At 38.3% G+C, this 17210-nt stretch overlaps 1 protein-coding gene across 1 annotated transcript in view; it reads left to right on the plus strand.

Moving 5' to 3' along the window:
- The first annotated feature begins 569 nt into the window (after window positions 1–569).
- The window catches only part of GALK2 (galactokinase 2), a 50732-nt gene continuing 34091 nt past the window's right edge, over window positions 570–17210 (plus strand). The window contains exons 1-5 of the mRNA XM_054388080.1: window positions 570–622; window positions 3166–3254; window positions 4949–5072; window positions 9247–9337; window positions 12064–12210. Of these exons, the coding sequence (XP_054244055.1) occupies window positions 570–622; window positions 3166–3254; window positions 4949–5072; window positions 9247–9337; window positions 12064–12210 (504 nt within the window). The remainder of the gene's footprint in view (window positions 623–3165; window positions 3255–4948; window positions 5073–9246; window positions 9338–12063; window positions 12211–17210) is intronic.

Below are 17210 nucleotides of genomic sequence, written 5' to 3' on the forward strand. Positions count from 1 at the left end.
CTGTGAGACTGAGGGAAGCTGACAGAACTATACACCAGAAAACAAACAAAGAAAAACCCCAAACAACTCACAAGGGGAAAAAATAATGCCACAGGGAATCATACTGCCAATGTGTTCTTTCCATTACATGTGCATGTTGCTGGAGAACTCACTTTAGCCCAGCACCGGGCGCTGAAGGGGATCCCAGCCCCACGCAGCACCCTGTGAGCTGCTGTGCACACAGCCGAGGGCACGTTCCGAAGTTTCCTTCTTGCCAGCTCTCCTCTGAGGGGAATACAGGGAAAACCAAAACAAAAAACGTTTCCTTCAAACGTGGCAGCAGCTTTCCTGTCGCGTCGGAAGTGTGGTGGGCAAGGAGCTGAAGGTAGGGCGGCCCTACAGTCGAGCGTGCAGGGTGTCTGCGAGACGGGCCTTGAGGCTGAGCACCGTCGCCCCAGCGGTACACCGCCACTGAGGCCAGGAGGCGGCCGGGCTGCCAGCTCCGCCGCCCGGAAGGACCGTGTCTGACTGTCCCGTGACAAGCCCGCCGGAGGCGCTGCTCCACGCTGCTGCCCGCAACGCGAGCCCCCATGGCGGCCGACGCCCCCAGTACCCTTCCGGTTCAGCTGGTAGAGCAGCCCAGGTGGGTGGGTTACCCCCCGCGACCATGGCTCCGGGAAGCCACATCCGTAGCCGGGACGTGAAGGCCCGTCTCCGTTTGTGCCAGGGTGGGTGGGCGGTCTGCAGGCGGACTGGGGCGGTGGGCAGACAGGTGAGACGGTCTGTCGCCGTGCCTCGAAGTCTGCGCTGCGAGAGGAGTTTGATTTGAGATCTTTTGGTTCGTTTCAACAGAAACAGCGTGACGCCGGCATTTCGTGCGTCTCCGGGAGCACCCTTGCCGCAGCCACGTCGGCCTGGGCGTAGCTGAATTTCCCGCTGGCAAGCGGGTCCGCTGGGCAGAGCGGCCTGTGGCCGGCCACGGGCCCCTCCCGCCTTTCCCCACGGAACAACTCCCTGCGGGCCTGGAGCCCCAGCTGCCTCTCCACAGTGCCACTGTGGCTGGAGGGAGAACCATTTATTCATCTTTCTCGTGAATTTTTTTTAACTTCCTCCCACCCAGAGTGGGTATTACTGATTTTATTACTATCCTCTTACCCTTTTGGCTATAACAAATGCCCACAAGGTTCTCTGGAACAGCATCGGCCTGGCTCTGCTGTTGCCCGCAGCACATGCTAGCCCCTGCTCCTTCCCCACGGATTCGCACTCGTGTGGAAGTAGAACGCAGGAACGCTTTAAGCGAACCGTTTTACCTGTGCTAGCACTGCAGAAGGGTAATTTTAAAATCTTTTGTTACTTGTGTACGATGACACTGTTCCAGCGTGGAAAGGACAAGTACAGCATTTCCAGGCTTGGATGTGTGAAGTTGTGAGGGATGCTTTTGTTTAACACTTCTGACAATCATCTTTGATGTAGGTGCTTAAAATGCAGCATGCATGTTGTAACATCAAGGCCAAAGCCTATAAATAGCCTTTCATTAGGCCTGCTTGTAAAACCCTCTTTAAAAAGAGAGATCAATCAGCACTTAGATAAACACGCCCCCATGACTGCTCTGTTTGTTCTGTGTCTCTTAGTACCAACACAACTATGAAAGTAGCTTTGAAACAAAGTAGCATTCCAACTACTGACACAAAAAGGAAGAAAGTCGACACCTCAAATTCTGCCAACAGATTCCCCCAAGGAGTATAATATTATTAATATGGTCTGGAGAAGGGATTATACAATGAAATGACAGAAATTGCTCCTGCTAACTGGAAGAGTGATAAACTAATCAGTATTAGAGGAGATTATAAGGAGGGGAAATTACAGAGGAACCTAATACATTTTGTTACTGAATACCAAAATGGAAAAGTACTGAAAAAAATAAAATCACAACAAATAATATTTCATAGTTTTTCATGTAAAGAGAACTTACCAAACATTTGAATATATGTAGTTGGGCAGTAACACAGCTTTTATGAAGTACAAACTAAATAATCAACTGCGAAAATTTTAACATCTGTTTCTCATTTCTATTTTCTTCCTTACACTTCGCATGAACTAGGCTTCTAGTTCTGGTTCTAGACTAAGTGGAGGAACCTTCACAGGTTACTCGTGTTACTGGATTTTTGTTATTGGACTAAAACCCCTCAACAAAAATTTAGTTGGTTACATGCTTTAAAGTCAACAGGATAAGGCAGTGAAATATTTAAAGTCCCGTTTTAAAGATTATTTTTCTCGTATTCCTACTGCTTTTTTATCATTTTAGTCTGTTGTGTACATTAATGGGTTAGTTAATAGGTTAGTGTGCAACCTAATTTTTTAAGGTAGTTTTGAAGTGAATCACTATCAAGTTCCTTATACTTCACTAAGATGATGACTTAATGTCTTCACAGTCTTTGTTTAGCCATGGTTCCTGCATGTCATGTCAAAGCATCCCAAGTTTGCAAATACAAGACGGAAGCCAGATACCTTTGCAGCCTTAAGAAATACAAGAATATGCCAAATTTCTGTTTGTGTTAGAACTTTGAGTGGCACATCTAGTACCACCAGATGGAAAACCTGAAGAACTTTCTAGGAACTGTAGAGTAAATAATATCGGAGTAAGTCACAGGGATAATCTGAAGATTGGAATTTTATTTCTCTGTATATGCATTTTTTACAGAAATTGGGTTGTGTCTAATATGGAAATTGATAAAAATCAAAACTTATGCTCAGGTCTGGTGTGGTCAGATCTGATTTTGAAGTGTGTATGTGACAAATCTCAGTGCCCCAAGAGAGACATTGCTCCACGCTGCTGGATTCTTCCTCAAAGGCAAAGGAGCTACCAATCTTTGGTTTGGGAGAGGTAGATAGAGGCCATGGTATTTTGTTACCTCAGGCATCTGCCTTCCCTGCTTCTGTCTAGAATGAACCTGGGCAGAGGACTTAAATTTTCAAGTGAACATACACATTTCTTACTAATTAGTATATTCTAAATAGGATCTTCTCATTATAATATGTGTCATGTGAAAAGGAAAAATAAGCAGCTTAATGTTCCTCCTGATGTAACAGAGAAAACAAAAAATTGAATTTACTTGAAGAAACATAGAAAATGTTGGTCTTTTATGGAAATAGAGTCCTTTTAAATGTTTCTAACCTGCCTTTCAGATTGCAGAAGCTGAAGGAGATGTTTATATCAAAATTTGGATCAGCTCCCAAGTTTTATGTTCGTGCACCAGGGCGAGTCAACTTAATAGGTAAAAGAGAAAAATTAATCCGTTATTTTATCTGCCATGATGGAAGCCCAATAGTTTAAAACATAGAGTCAAAATAATGTTGGTCTTTCTTTTTTTTTTTTTTCCCCAGAGAGGTTGCTTGTGATAAATGGGAAAGATAATATAACATTTTATTAGCTTTTAATACACCTTGTTGTAAACAATTGCACACTCACGTACCAGTTTTGTAAAAAAAAAAAAACATTTATAGACAGTAGTAGTGGTTTTAACTTGCCAGCTTATTGTTGGATACTATTTTTTTAAAGGCTTTGGAAATTCAGTCTGAAGTAGCTGATGAACAGTGCATACACAAATTAGTGTATTTTTTTTCTCTTCCATTATAATTTAAGTTACCAAATTAACCAGCCGCACAGCAATGCATATGATAAAGCATAAAATGATTCTACCACCATCTCTTCTCTACTTTTCCATAGAGCTGTGTTCACAGAACTTAGAAGAGTTGGTTGTGATTCACTGGCAGACTGGAGAAACACAATTATTTTGTGTTCAGGACTTACTTCTATTTCTGGCTTTGCCTTGTTTTTGAGATATCTCTATCCACGGTTAAGTTTGTGTTCTCCCTAGATCTCAGTGTCTTCTGTATTCATAAAGTAAGACTGCATATTTGAAGATATTGTAAGTAAAAGGATCCTGCAGAACAGATTTAGAAACTGATTAGTCCATTGTGCAATTAATTATATTTTTTTAACCTCTGTGTTGTGTGATCATATAGATTAAGTAGACAGCGTATGCTAACTGGGAATTATTCCCACAAGAGAGGATGTTTACTACATATATTTTGTATTTGAATGTTAATTCATGTATCATATGTAACTGTATTAATGGTTATTTAAGTATAATTATAATTATATATATAAGTATATTTAAGTATAATTATTATCTTATTGGAAAAAGATGCAGAAATTTTATGGAAAAAGAAAAAAATTTTCCAGCACAAGCCCTAGCTAATGGCAAATGAATCACCCACATGAGCAGAGATCACATAATGAGGAGTCATGTGGTGTCTTTCTCTCTTCCAGTCATCAATGTGAATGATTTGACTTTATTTTTTTTACTGCCACAACAGTGTACAAGTAATGTGCCCATATTTATTGCTGAACAATAATCTATGTAGCATTTTTTAAAGTTTTATAAGTCAGCATTAAAACATGAAGAATTATAAACAGACACAGTAGATAAAATCATTGTGCAGGAATGTGAAATCACAGAATACATCCGGTTAGGAGAGACCTCCAAGATCAATGGAGGTCCACATACTGCTTAAACAGCTCCAGGGACAGTGACTCCACTAGTGGCCTGGGCAGACCATTGCAATGTTTGATAACCCTTTCTGTGAAGAAATATTTCCTAGCATCCATCCTGAACCTCCCCTGGTGCTGCTTGTAACCATTTCCTCTAGTCCTGTTCCTTGACACCAAGAAGAAGAGGCTGGCCCCCTCCTCATTCCAACCTCCTTTCAGGTAGTCGTAGAGAGCAATAAGGTCTCCTCTCAGCCTCCTCCAAAATGGAGGAAATGCACTCCAAACTAAAATATGAGAGTCATAGTCACACATTGTCTTGTACAGTAAACAACACTGAATATCTGTAGAAGCTCTGTTGCTACTGTTCTAGAAAGAACTATTTCAAAATTTTTCACTTGTTGATTTCTTTGGTAGGAGAACATATAGACTACTGTGGTTATGCTGTGCTCCCTATGGCCATAGAACAAGATATACTGATTGCAGTAGAACCTGTAAAAACTCAAGTTGTCCAGCTGGCAAATACCAATTCTTTGTACTTGTAAGTAATTACTTGGTTTATTCACTAATTTTTATGAACCTGTTTATGCAACAGGTTACTTTTCAGAAGTCTGACAAATTTCCATTGCAATATAAGGTTTGATTGTGTTAAATGAATGATACAAGCAGGTGGAATCCCACTTGACTCTACACTGTGCATATGAGAGTAGTAAGTTCGCTGCTTATGTCTCCCACCTGTGTGTTCAGATTTCTCATGAGGCTTCTGATGTTTGCATTTTTCTAAAAGTGCAATCCTGTCTTCCCTTCTTTTAGCTCATCTTTCTTGATGTAATTCCCATAACTGGCAGCAGTTCAGTTTCTCCCGGAGAAGGGAGTGAAATGTTTTGTAATCAATTACTACACATGTAAGTTAACACCCCTCTGCTCTGGAGAACCTGGGGCTATATTTTCACAACACAACTTTAGCAACAATCCTGGCTCAAAGAATCTCTATTCTCTCTCTTCCACTTCCTCCACTGCTGCTTGTTTGTGGAATCAGACAATTTACGTTGGAAGGGACCTCTAGAGAGCCCTTGTAACCATCTTGATGGCCTTTTGCTGGACTCCCTGCAGTTTGACAGTGCCTTTCTTGTATTGGGAAACCCCAAAACTGGACACAGAATTCCAGCTATGGTCTCACAAGTGCTGAACTTAGGGAAATAATCCTGCCGTTCTTTTCAACTTCACATTTTTCTGCCTCCTTCCTTGTAACAGACTGATATTTGTGTGGTTGTGAGGCAGTTCAGATGAGGTCACTCATCCACATGAACTTTTGTGGGCATTTTGCAAAAATCAGAATCAGCACAAGCTTACTTTAAGCCATTTTTATTAAGCCATTGTAAATTACTCTCTGAAAGCACAGGGGCAGGAACATATTGCCAAAAGCACATATTCCTGCTTAAAGCTGAGTTTGTTATAAAAATATGTTCTGAGCTGCTGCCTGCATCTAAGGCAGCTGAAAGGAATTTTTACTTCCATGATAAGTGTAAGTACTCAAGTATTTTTTACTCAGTTTGTGGAGTACGTATTCATATCTTCAGTGGGCTGAATGAAGAGTTTACCACTGCCAAAAGGTGATGGCTTCCTTCTTTTACCCCTAGTCTCTCTTTCCCTGCTTCTAACATCAATCCACTCTCTGCCTTTTACCAGTACTTGTTTAATCTTAATGTAAAATGCACCTTTCATCCATTTTTTGCATGGTTAATTTTATGCCATTTTAGTGAATCGAGCTGCGCCATGCACTCAGCAGTAAAGCTGACTTGGTGGGAATACCCAGTGGTGAGCAGGGAGAAGAGAAATGCAAGACATGAGCAGGACCTTTCCCGGAGCAGGGAAATAGCAACCTCCAGCAGGGCTTAAGCTGTATTGCAAAAGCATTCTGCAAGGCTTGATAGTCCCAGGATTAGAATAACTTTGATTAGGAGAAGTTGTAATAACGGATGCTAAATAAAACAGTAACCAAAAGATAAACATTTTTACTTGGTCTTTAAGCTTTGGCACAATACATTGCAATTGAAATGGCCTTCTCCTACAGTAAATACAGTTCCTACCAACTCTAGAACTACAGCTGTTCAATTGATACTACATACACAGTCACTGTATTTTTATATCTGCCCTGGTTTCAGTTTGAAATCAGATGTTTTAAACCGTGAACCAAGAGGAAGTCTCAGAGATGCTTAATACTGTGTTCTGTTTTGTTGAGACACTGTTGCTTAAAAACAAAGCTAAAACATGCCCATAATTTCATAACAAAGAAATATTTTTCAACACTTTGAATGTTACACCACATAACAAAACTGTTGACAGTAAAACTTTTTTCCCCAGCCTGTTACACTGATGGATTTATGCTTGTGGTGAATGCATGTATATAGGCCTTTAGCAAACAAGGACTAGCCATAAGCCTCTTTAGAATCGCTGTTTGCTATTTCATTCTTATTTTATGAACAGGTAAAACATATAACAAATCTCTAGCCCTTTTCCACCTGGAACAGTTCATATTATATTTTAGGAAAAACAGGGCAGAGAACAAGTTGCAAGTAAAACCGCTTATGCGTTTTTCATCATAAATTATCCCAGCTGATGCGTTTTCTGTTATTTAGGCTAAAACTGTATTCAAAATTTAAAGCCTTTTGAAGTTCTTGATACTTCACGTAACGTCTTTGCAGTCAAGAAGGACGCGTACAGAGACTACCTGACAAAATACTTCTCAAAATGTCTCCTGAAGTACCACAGGATGACCATTATCAATTGGCTTTCATCTTGTGGCAAAACCTAAAGATCATTTTTTTACAAAAAAATCAGAGGGAAAGAGTACTTCAGATTTGCTTTCTGTTAATTACTTTTATGCATTGATTTCCATCAACCTTGTTTTTATACAATAATAATTTAGGATTATTGTAGACAACAAGCATAAGCAAACGTGGGATTTTTTCAAATCTTCACTACTTTTTGCAAGTGTTTTCTATTTTTCAAATATTTCTGTTTTTTAATATTCAAGTGCCATAAGCAAAGCTATTCTGTTTTACTCTTTGGCAATTGTGCTAAATATACATGAATCAAATTGAATGAATTTACATGTTGTCAAATTTTTCATGTATTTTAATCTCAATACTCCCTTTCAGATACTTTGTGTTACTCTGCAACCCCCAGTAATTTCTGACACTAACTCTCACATGACCATATTCTTTGATGCTGCATTGTTGCTAAAGTCCTGTAAGTGACACTATTTTGAACAGGTCAAACTGAAAGACAGCATTCCACTTAACATCAGTCTCTGATATTTCTGCATTGTATTAAATGTTGAAATGGAATGTGTAACTGACAAAATGGTAATTCTAAGATGATACTTAAAGGATAAGATCTGTTGTGTAATGTCGAGCTAGGAATACAAGCTGGAATAAAACAAGTGGAATAGCTCACTAGTGCTGAGCAGGTGTGAAGAAGAGGCAGGATTGTGGGTCCATTTTTCTACTGATTGTCAGGTTTGGGGGCTCCATAACACAAAGACTGCAACCTTTAATTCCACCAGAATACAGTAAAGTTTTCAGCCGCCATTTCAAGACAGTTACATCATTGTAAAGATGCTTTGAATTAGTATAGTTGTTTCTCCATAACAATACTTTGCCAATAAAAAAACACCTTTACACCAGTATTCATTACAGCCATTAACTAGCAATATTATTTTAGATAAAAATAATACCAGCACATCACTAATCTACAGTATACAGATACAGAATGAGACCAACCTCAAAACAAAAAAAAAATTACTCCCATTAAACTTAAATATTTCTGGGAGTTCAGCTGCCTCTCTGCTTGCATATGGTTTGTCAGTTGTTATGGCACAACTTAGCCTGCAACTTCTGAATATTTTTTCTTAGCTTTTCTGACATTCTCAATACCTTTCCTCTTTCTGTGTTGGACATCTGCTGTTATGACATCAGGTAGATCTAATTATTGGACATTCAACAGTATAGACTTATAAACAAAATGCACTTCTTGGTGATGAATGCCTATTCCTCTGAGGCATCACTTCGTGCCCGTTTTGATAGCAGCTCTCTGTAGCATTCTTTCTTTGTAGGAACATTCAGGCTGACCATTTTTATTATTTTGAAATTACAATGGAGTAACAAAACCATTACTAGAATTACCGTGGAGGGACCAGAGATACTATTTTAAACTACATTATCTTGATTATATCGTGTAACATACATACCATCATTTTGCAGCATTAGGCCTGTTTTAGTGAAGTACCATTCAGAACAAAAGTAATGAAGATGAGTTCCTGAGCAGAGATTACCAGAGAGCCTAAAGTGTATTTTTTTCTAGTTTAGGATTGACATATATGATTATTTAGATTTTTCACTTCTATGAGACCAAGAGAAAATAAACACAAGTGATGGCAGACATGCTGCCTTAGTTAAAGATACTAAAGACAGATTAATTTCTGAATTTATTTAATAAATTCTGTAACTTAAGAAAAAATTCTTATGTTTATTTAAAATACTCTCAACTGCTTAATAAAGAAGATCTTCACAAAACTCCCCGAAAAACATGGCACTGAAAAAAACTTCACATTGAAATGTTGTTGTTCATCAGCAGGTGGCAGTAATAATCCACGGGTTTTCAAACTACATTTAATGACAAGTTAAAGCCTCAAGGTTTTTCTGTTTTTGCAGGGATTTCAGTGCTAGTGTTAATAACATTCAGATTAACAAAACCAAACCTCAGTGGCATAACTACTTCCTTTGTGGACTGAAGGGTATTCAGGTAAGAAAAATCCATTTAACTTAGAAAATGAATGTAGAAGTAATACATGACAAACATACCTATTCACCTTCAAAATACTGCCCGTCTTTGATAGCTTTTCTTAAACTACACTTCTTCATCTTAAAGTCTGAAGAGGAGATACGAGTGGGTTCATTTTAAAATATTTGCAGAACACTATTTTTATTATATAAATTACAATAGCAAATCAGTCCTTATTTAGTAAAGTCATGATCAAATTAATTATCAATATGATATTTCTGTATTTTGAAGCTGAAAATAATGCTTTACAGTGGAATAATCTAATTATTAAAGTATGCTTTTAAAAAGGTTTGGAGCCTTGTCTGTCAGGACACACTAAGATCACATTCTAGTACTTTTCTTCCTATGGAAACACTTTAAAAACATTAATTGCCAGTACCACAACTTGTGCACAACATGAGTGAAGCTGACTCCTGCAGTCGGCAAAGGAAAATGTAAAAAGTAAGTGAACAGCATAGAGAAGAAATAGTCCAGTAAGAACCATTACTTATGCAGATTTTCTGTGTGTGGAACTTGAATGGGATTTTCAAAATTTCCTGAGTTAAGAGTGCAGCTATGCAGGAAGTGGCACACTTGCAGTAAAGGCAGGGACACTGAACATACATTTTCTTGTCTGCTCTTTTGAGCTTTATCTTCTCCTTTGTGAATTAGCTTGTCTGCAGACTGGCTTGAAGACTCAACTGCATGTGAAACCAAATGCTGATCATCAAGTGTTGTCCTGGAAGGCAGCTTGATCTCACAACTGAAACTTGGTGACTTCTTAGCTTGATGTCAATTGAATGATGTATGTGGAAGGGCAGATGGGATAAACAGTAATGGCTAGGTCAGGAACAGGTTGCCACAGCCAGTCCAAATTATAGGTAAACTTTCTTTTTAAAGCACACGAAGCTTGCCTCAGGATAGGCCCATCTAGGTCATCCCACAGGATGATCTGATCCTGTAGATAAGGATAGCAGACAGCCAACAAAGCTTGCCTCAAACCTGCCACTGTGGTCTTCAAAATATAATGTTTGTAACAAATCAGTGCCACAGATCACTTTATAATAATCCACAGTTGCTAAACAGAGCCCCACCCCTGTGTGTAGACACCAATAAATTACTTAGGTTTGCTGTAACATGAGTATTTTCAATTTTGTATGGTGCAGTAACACAGGCATGTAAATTGCTTTGACTGTAGAGATATAGATTAGGTTTCTTTACAATATATCCTTTCATATATTAAGGCTAGCATGACCAATTGACTTTATTTATTTTGCAGTCTGCTACCGAGATTTGTTTCCTAAGGACAAACTTTAGTATTTGAAGGTTAATTTGCAAACCAGGTTTGCAGACTCTAGCACTGGCAGAAAATAAGCATAAATCTTACAGACTTAAGAAACACTGAAATACAAGTACTCAGAGGGTCCAGCGGGATAATCTGTTTATATTAAGTTGAACATGCTATCCTTTTGGGATAGAACTATTGCAGAACTTGGCAAAGCCCATTTTAATTTTTGAAACTGAAGTACGTTTTCTATTTAAACATTGCATGATAAGTTTGCAATCCTGATTCACATTCAAGGCAATCCTGAAAGTATGGATCAGTTAGTGGTTACTCAAGCATTTTCCGGTTTTGAACAAGCCTGTCTAGTATTCTTCATGAAGGGGCATGGACAGCAATGGTATTTTAGGTATGAATTCCCTTATATTTGTAGAAAGAGAAATTTTAAATGATGTGAAGTGATGGCAGAAGACATTAAAGGAAGCTTTTTGGTGATCTGTACCATTGGTATTTATGCTTTAAGTTGTTTCAGGAAAAAAAGTAGATATCTCTTGAAAGTAGGCATTTCTTTATGGAAATTGTAATTTTTCCTGATTACTGACACTGTAACATAGTTTTTTGATTTAGAAATCTGTATCATGATGTGGATATTCATATACTCCCCCATGTACTTTCAATGATCTTCTAATAAGTACTGCATGTTTATTTTAAACTAACAACACGGAAATTTATATTAAAAGTGTTTATAAATAAAAAGACAAAGCAACTAAAGGGTGATTAAATGAGTATGTACACAAGGGTTTATGACTTCTGGATTAAACGTATTATCTGTGATACTCCTCATGGATGTGAAAATATTTTAAACTTTATTCTAAAAATGGCATGGCAGAGACCACCACTGCTGATATCTGACTTTGAATACAGCTGCATGGCAACTAGCTCCCCATCAGCATGATGCAGCTCCCTAATATCATATGTCAGCATTACATTAGAAGTAAAGCATAAAGTGGACCTTAAGATGTTCAGGATGCTTTAAGTGAGGACCTGTGGAGAAGAGAAGAGAGGTAAGGCATAAAATGGATGTTAACCTCTGGTACTGTCAGCACAGCAGCTCAGAGCAGAGCTATTTGCTGCAAAGCCCACCCATGAAGCTTGGTAAATTTAGCCTGTACTGAATTCTGCTCGGGGTACTGTTCTGGCAGCTCATACATGTATGTGCACAGAAATTGTAGACATATATTTGGCTGAAGCCATTGGCTTTGTTCTTAAGGAATAGAATGAAAAATTCGCTTTATTTTGGAGATAGCAGAAACAGGTCCTTGGTTCCAGCAACTCAACAGAAAGATTCTCTTTCTAAGTATCAGATAATTGCAAGCCTGAGCCTGTCTGTACTTGAAACTGAGATTGTTTATTTTTTCATTGTTAGGAACATTTTGGTCTTAATAACCCAACTGGAATGAATTGTCTGCTAGATGGAACCATCCCTCCAAGTTCTGGTCTCTCTAGCTCCAGTGCTTTGGTGTGCTGTGCAGGACTCGTGACACTAACAGCTAATGGAAAAATCCTCTCTAAGGTAATTTACTGTAAAACACGAGAGTGTCAGCCGTAAAATTCTACTTAAAATTAAATATTGTTAATGCCTGTAAACATTAAAAACATGATAAAATTGTTTTTGCAAAGAGTTGTTGGATATAAACCTAAGATATTGCACAACTGAGCAAACATCTTTGGCCAAATTTTGGCAGGATTTGAATTTGGCAAGAAAGCAGGCTTACATTAAAGCTGAAAAAAGGAGCATTATTGTAAGTCTGTACTTTGGCCAACCATCAGGTCCATGCCTGGACCAGATGTGCTATCTGCAGGCCAGGACTGAGGATATATGTGCTGAAGCATGTGGACCACACCCCCGAGGCCTTTACCCTCTCCCTGAATGACTTTTCATGGCTTTAACAGCAGAGCATCTGTTGAAGGCCTGTGGAACAACTTCTTGATAAATTATATAATCAGCACAAAGCAGAGATAAAATTCTTCCATCTGACTCTCCTTATTCTCTTCACAGTTTTTTTGGAATGAACATATTTACAATCCAAAATGTACTCCTCACTTTTTTAAACAAACATTATTCTAAAAACAAACCCCAAGTATGTGACCTGTTAGCAGTACAACTGTTAGTAGAATTTGGCTCATGTAATACACATTTCTGGAGGAGTCCTTGAATGTGCCATATGGAAATGAGGTTCTCTCCAGTAAAAATGTCTGGTTAAGTGAAACTAGGATCTTAAATTAGAACATTGTCAGGAAGAGAAAAGAACGGATCTAAATGTGACTGTTACGCATATTTGTCCCTATTGTCTAAGGCAGACATTCCCAACTTGTGGTACAAAGCCAACTTGAAGTGGTACATGATGATGGCAGCTGTTAACTGTGATTGTATACAAGCACTTATCTGAGCCACGAGGTAAACAGATCCACACAGAAGTTGTGACTTGTAGCTGCAGCTGCAGCAATCCACTCAGCAGTAATGCTCAGTCCCACATTGCACAGCTGATAGGCTTGCTTCAGGAAGGAATCGAACAGTGTTAAGGCAGAAAGAAGCAGGAATGGTGTGGCAGGGCAGCATTTTTAACTAGGAGGATATGGCTACAGTCACTGTCATCCAACTTTGTGTTGCTGTGATGTGTGGTCACATGGCAAGTAAGAGCTTGGACACTTAAGAGAGGCTCTAGTTGGTGAGGCAAGATGTGTAATGCAGGGTAGATAAAAAAATGGAATTGAGGATCCCATGTTGATGTTTGAGACTTTGCAGTAAGAGGGGTGGAGGTGACAGATGTTCTTTGTTATACGTATGAACCTAGCCTGGTAATAAGATTCTGGTTTTGCATAGATATTCTTGTCACAGACCAGCATCATCTCTGATGGTGGTAACCAAATAAGCTAAGCTTGGGAACTGCTGACGTGAATCACTGGAGTGCACATGTTCAGAAACTGGGCATCTGCAAAACCCATAAAACTGACAGAGGTCAGAAAACCCAAGCTTTACTAGGTAGTAGAAATCTGTATCTGGAAAACCAGAAGCCAGGTTTTCATTATTCCAAGAAATACTGCACAGCTTTCTTCAGAGAATAAATGATACAGTGTGTATCTTGAGCTGCATTTACACATGGCTGGGGGGTACCAGCCGGCATTGTGCCAGACCTGTTCTGAACAAAGGTGCAACACCTCTTTTGGCGTTTTCATAGAGACTTGTGGAGGAACAGAAGGAAGAGAGAGACTCCACTGAGTGTCTTTCCTTCGCCTCATGTGTACTTTTCAATCAACCCAAAATCTCTTCTGCTTACTGGTTGGAAAATGTGCTGAAAGTTAATCTTTTATCTCAGATATAGTTGAATGATTCAACACAAGAGACACAACTGCACATTTCTGTTAGGAAATTCTGCTGTCTGCAGCTACTTGTTATGAAAAATGAGCAATTAATGTATTGATGAGAATTCCCAATAGCCAAAATAGAAGCAGTAAAAAAATGCCTAAGGTTTAGTGTGCTTGCATAGACCAAGACACCTGGTTGTGGTGGTTGAGACAGAAGATGATAGCTCTGAAGACAGATTACTTTCGTCCAGGCTCTCAGATCTTACAGGACAGTAAAAACAAGTTGCGTGTTGGCTAATTTATGATTTAAAAGCATTAGAGACCTCTTAGAGCTAGCTACATCCAGATTCTCTATTGCACTGAATTTATGCTTAGCCTCACAGAACTGCCTTGTATAAGGCAGAGCTAGTCTGAATATAAATTAGAACAATCTAGGTATGTGAGCCTTCAGAAGTATAAAACGTGCTCTGGCCACTTCTTTCCAGCTCCTAATGCATTCTGTGCTGGTGTCAAATAGTATCTGTGCAGGATCCAGTGGTGCTGGCTGTGTATCAGCTGTGAGCTCCCTCATGATGGCAGGGGAATTCTTAGCTGGCCAGAAAGAGGGGCTTTCCAGATGCTTTCTACTAGAAAGCACACCAGGACCTTGCATTTTTAGGGCTCTGGCTATTTCTGTGTTTGTTTATTTTTAAGGAAGAAGTCTCACTTTACCTCTCCCCTCTGTCTTTTTGGTTTTTTCCCCCTCCCAAATGGTTAAGCATTGCGAAAGTTGTAAATAGTAGTGTTTATAAGTGGTGGTAATTTTATGAGAAAAGATTGACTTTTTGCCCCTAATTAGTCTGATGGACTTTGCAAAATCATAATATGATGGTCTGTAGCAGCAAGATAGAAACTCTTGGCTTCAGGATCGAATTTGGCTGAATTGTAGGGCTTCTGTAGCCAAAGTTATGAAAAATTGACCTTTTACTGAAAGGAACATTTATCTGTTTTGTTTCTGTGAAACTATTTTTATGAGAATATTTCCGTTTATGCCCTTTTGCCTGATAAATCTAAGTTTAAAATAGTAGCTGTAGAGTAAAAGTCATTGAAATTTCAAGCTTTTATGAGATAACACTTCCAGTGTGAAGTTTGAGCCTATGAGATTAAAAGCCAAAAAAAAAAAATTGTAAAAGCATGGCTAGAATTTCATGGTGGCTTACTTCAAAAATAGCACTTCTTTGATGTTGAAAACAAAATCAGAAAAAAAATCTGCTCTCACTAATTATTGTGTGTAGCAGTCTGCAATAGGGCATTGTTTCAGTGTGCATGCAGTGTTGTTTTTTTAAAACCCGTCACACACATACACAATAGTTTAGGGAAAATACCAGTCCAAGACAATTCAGCCAGATGTGCAGTGCTAACCAGTTGCAGCAGTACAATAGCATTCAAATAACAAGATGGAAAATTTAGAATATGATCTTTAAAAAGAATCCATTTTTCTCTTCCAAACAGGATACCAGTCTAAGACTCTGTTGGCATCACTCAAAGAACAGCAATGCTCAGTATTAGCTTTTGATTTTAAAGTGATTTTTAATTTACTGTTACAAAATCAATCTTTTGTACAACTTTTCATCAGGAGAAGACACTTTTTTCTAAAGGAAATAAAATAATGCTCTAAATTGTCCCAGCTTTGTGTTTCATGGTAGGAATTAATGAGTACAGAAAATCACTTAGTACTTTTGAATAACTAGATTTACTTGAAAGATGTGATGATAGTGTTGATGTCCAAATGTTAAATCTTGTTGTGTTAAGTTCTGTTCAGCTACTCTTTAACATTTTTTCTGTTGCTCAGGACTGGGCAGCTGTGCACAAACTTATTGGGAAAAATAGATGAAAAGTGCATATGTTTTATTCATTTTCATGTGACAAGTTGAGCACAGGAACTTGAATTACATTTGGCTCTATGTAGACTGAGAAATTTAAGTCAGACAGAATGATAAAAGACTTAAATCTAATCTGTAATCTCACAGTGTCCATTGACTTCAATTTTCTCAAGCTTTGGCTCAGATAGGTTTGAGTTTGGGATTTTCAAAACATGTGACATTGTCCTGTATTTAAACAGTTACAAGACCTGGAAATGCCATTGATTTCAGTGGGAAAATAGACAACTGGGATCCTTTTTGTGTTTCTGAAGCCTGTATATAATAAGGAAAAGGCTTTACTTGAATATGTTACTGCTTCCTAATAATTTTTCTGATGTGCTTTAATATCTAGCAATCTGTCAGGAATATCTGTGAGTATTCACATTGATATTGTGACTTGAACATTGATAACACGTGTTGATAATACAAGTTATTTTATAATCTTGCTGCATCAAAAATGTTTACTAGATGAATGCTCAAGTTATTAACATGAGAAACTCTAATTACTTACACAAAAAAATGGTACACAAATATTGTATTTTAAAGTGCTGTTACTACTGAAAAACGTTAAAGTTCCTTTCTGCCTGTGGATTTAAAAACCAGGGTTCTTTAACTTGTTAAGTTTGATTATGTATGTCTGTAATCAAGAGGAAAGAGAGCACTTTGGGGCAATGGTAATCAAAGACCGTAATCTCTCATCAACCAAATTGATAACCTTCTATTTGAGCATGTTAGAGGGCAGACAAAGTCAAGCTAAGATTGCTGTGCTTATGAGCACATCCAGATACTATCTGACAAATATCTTCCCATTTTGGGAAAAAAAAGTAAGCGTAATTACTTTGCAAAACATATATGAAGGGATTTTGCTTGCAAACTGGAAGCAGATGGTAACTTTCAGTAATCCATTCATAGTCAAAACCAGATATTAAAAGTAAAGATGTTCCTGGTGGTAAAAGCAACCTTAAAATTTGGGCATAGTTTTATACCTTAATAAATTAAACATAGTGCCTTGTATTTCAGAAGTTATTTTCGTACAGCTACATGTATGTATAAAACACCTACACACTGGAAAAAGATCACCATCTAACTAGACTTCAAATATGCCTTAAGTGATGGAGACTATTTTCCTTTTACTGTAAATACTCATCTTTCCCTAAAATGTTTCTTCAATTTCAGCCTTGTGTGCTGTGACTCAAACCCTGTAGAATCTCATAGAAAATCTTCACTAAATTCACCATAAAATCACCAACATTATTTGTTATAAAGTGAAGCAGCAGCCTGAGTCTGACTTTCCAGATTAAAGTGG

Source organism: Indicator indicator, chromosome 16 (assembly GCF_027791375.1).
Source record: "Indicator indicator isolate 239-I01 chromosome 16, UM_Iind_1.1, whole genome shotgun sequence".
Taxonomy (NCBI): domain Eukaryota; kingdom Metazoa; phylum Chordata; class Aves; order Piciformes; family Indicatoridae; genus Indicator; species Indicator indicator.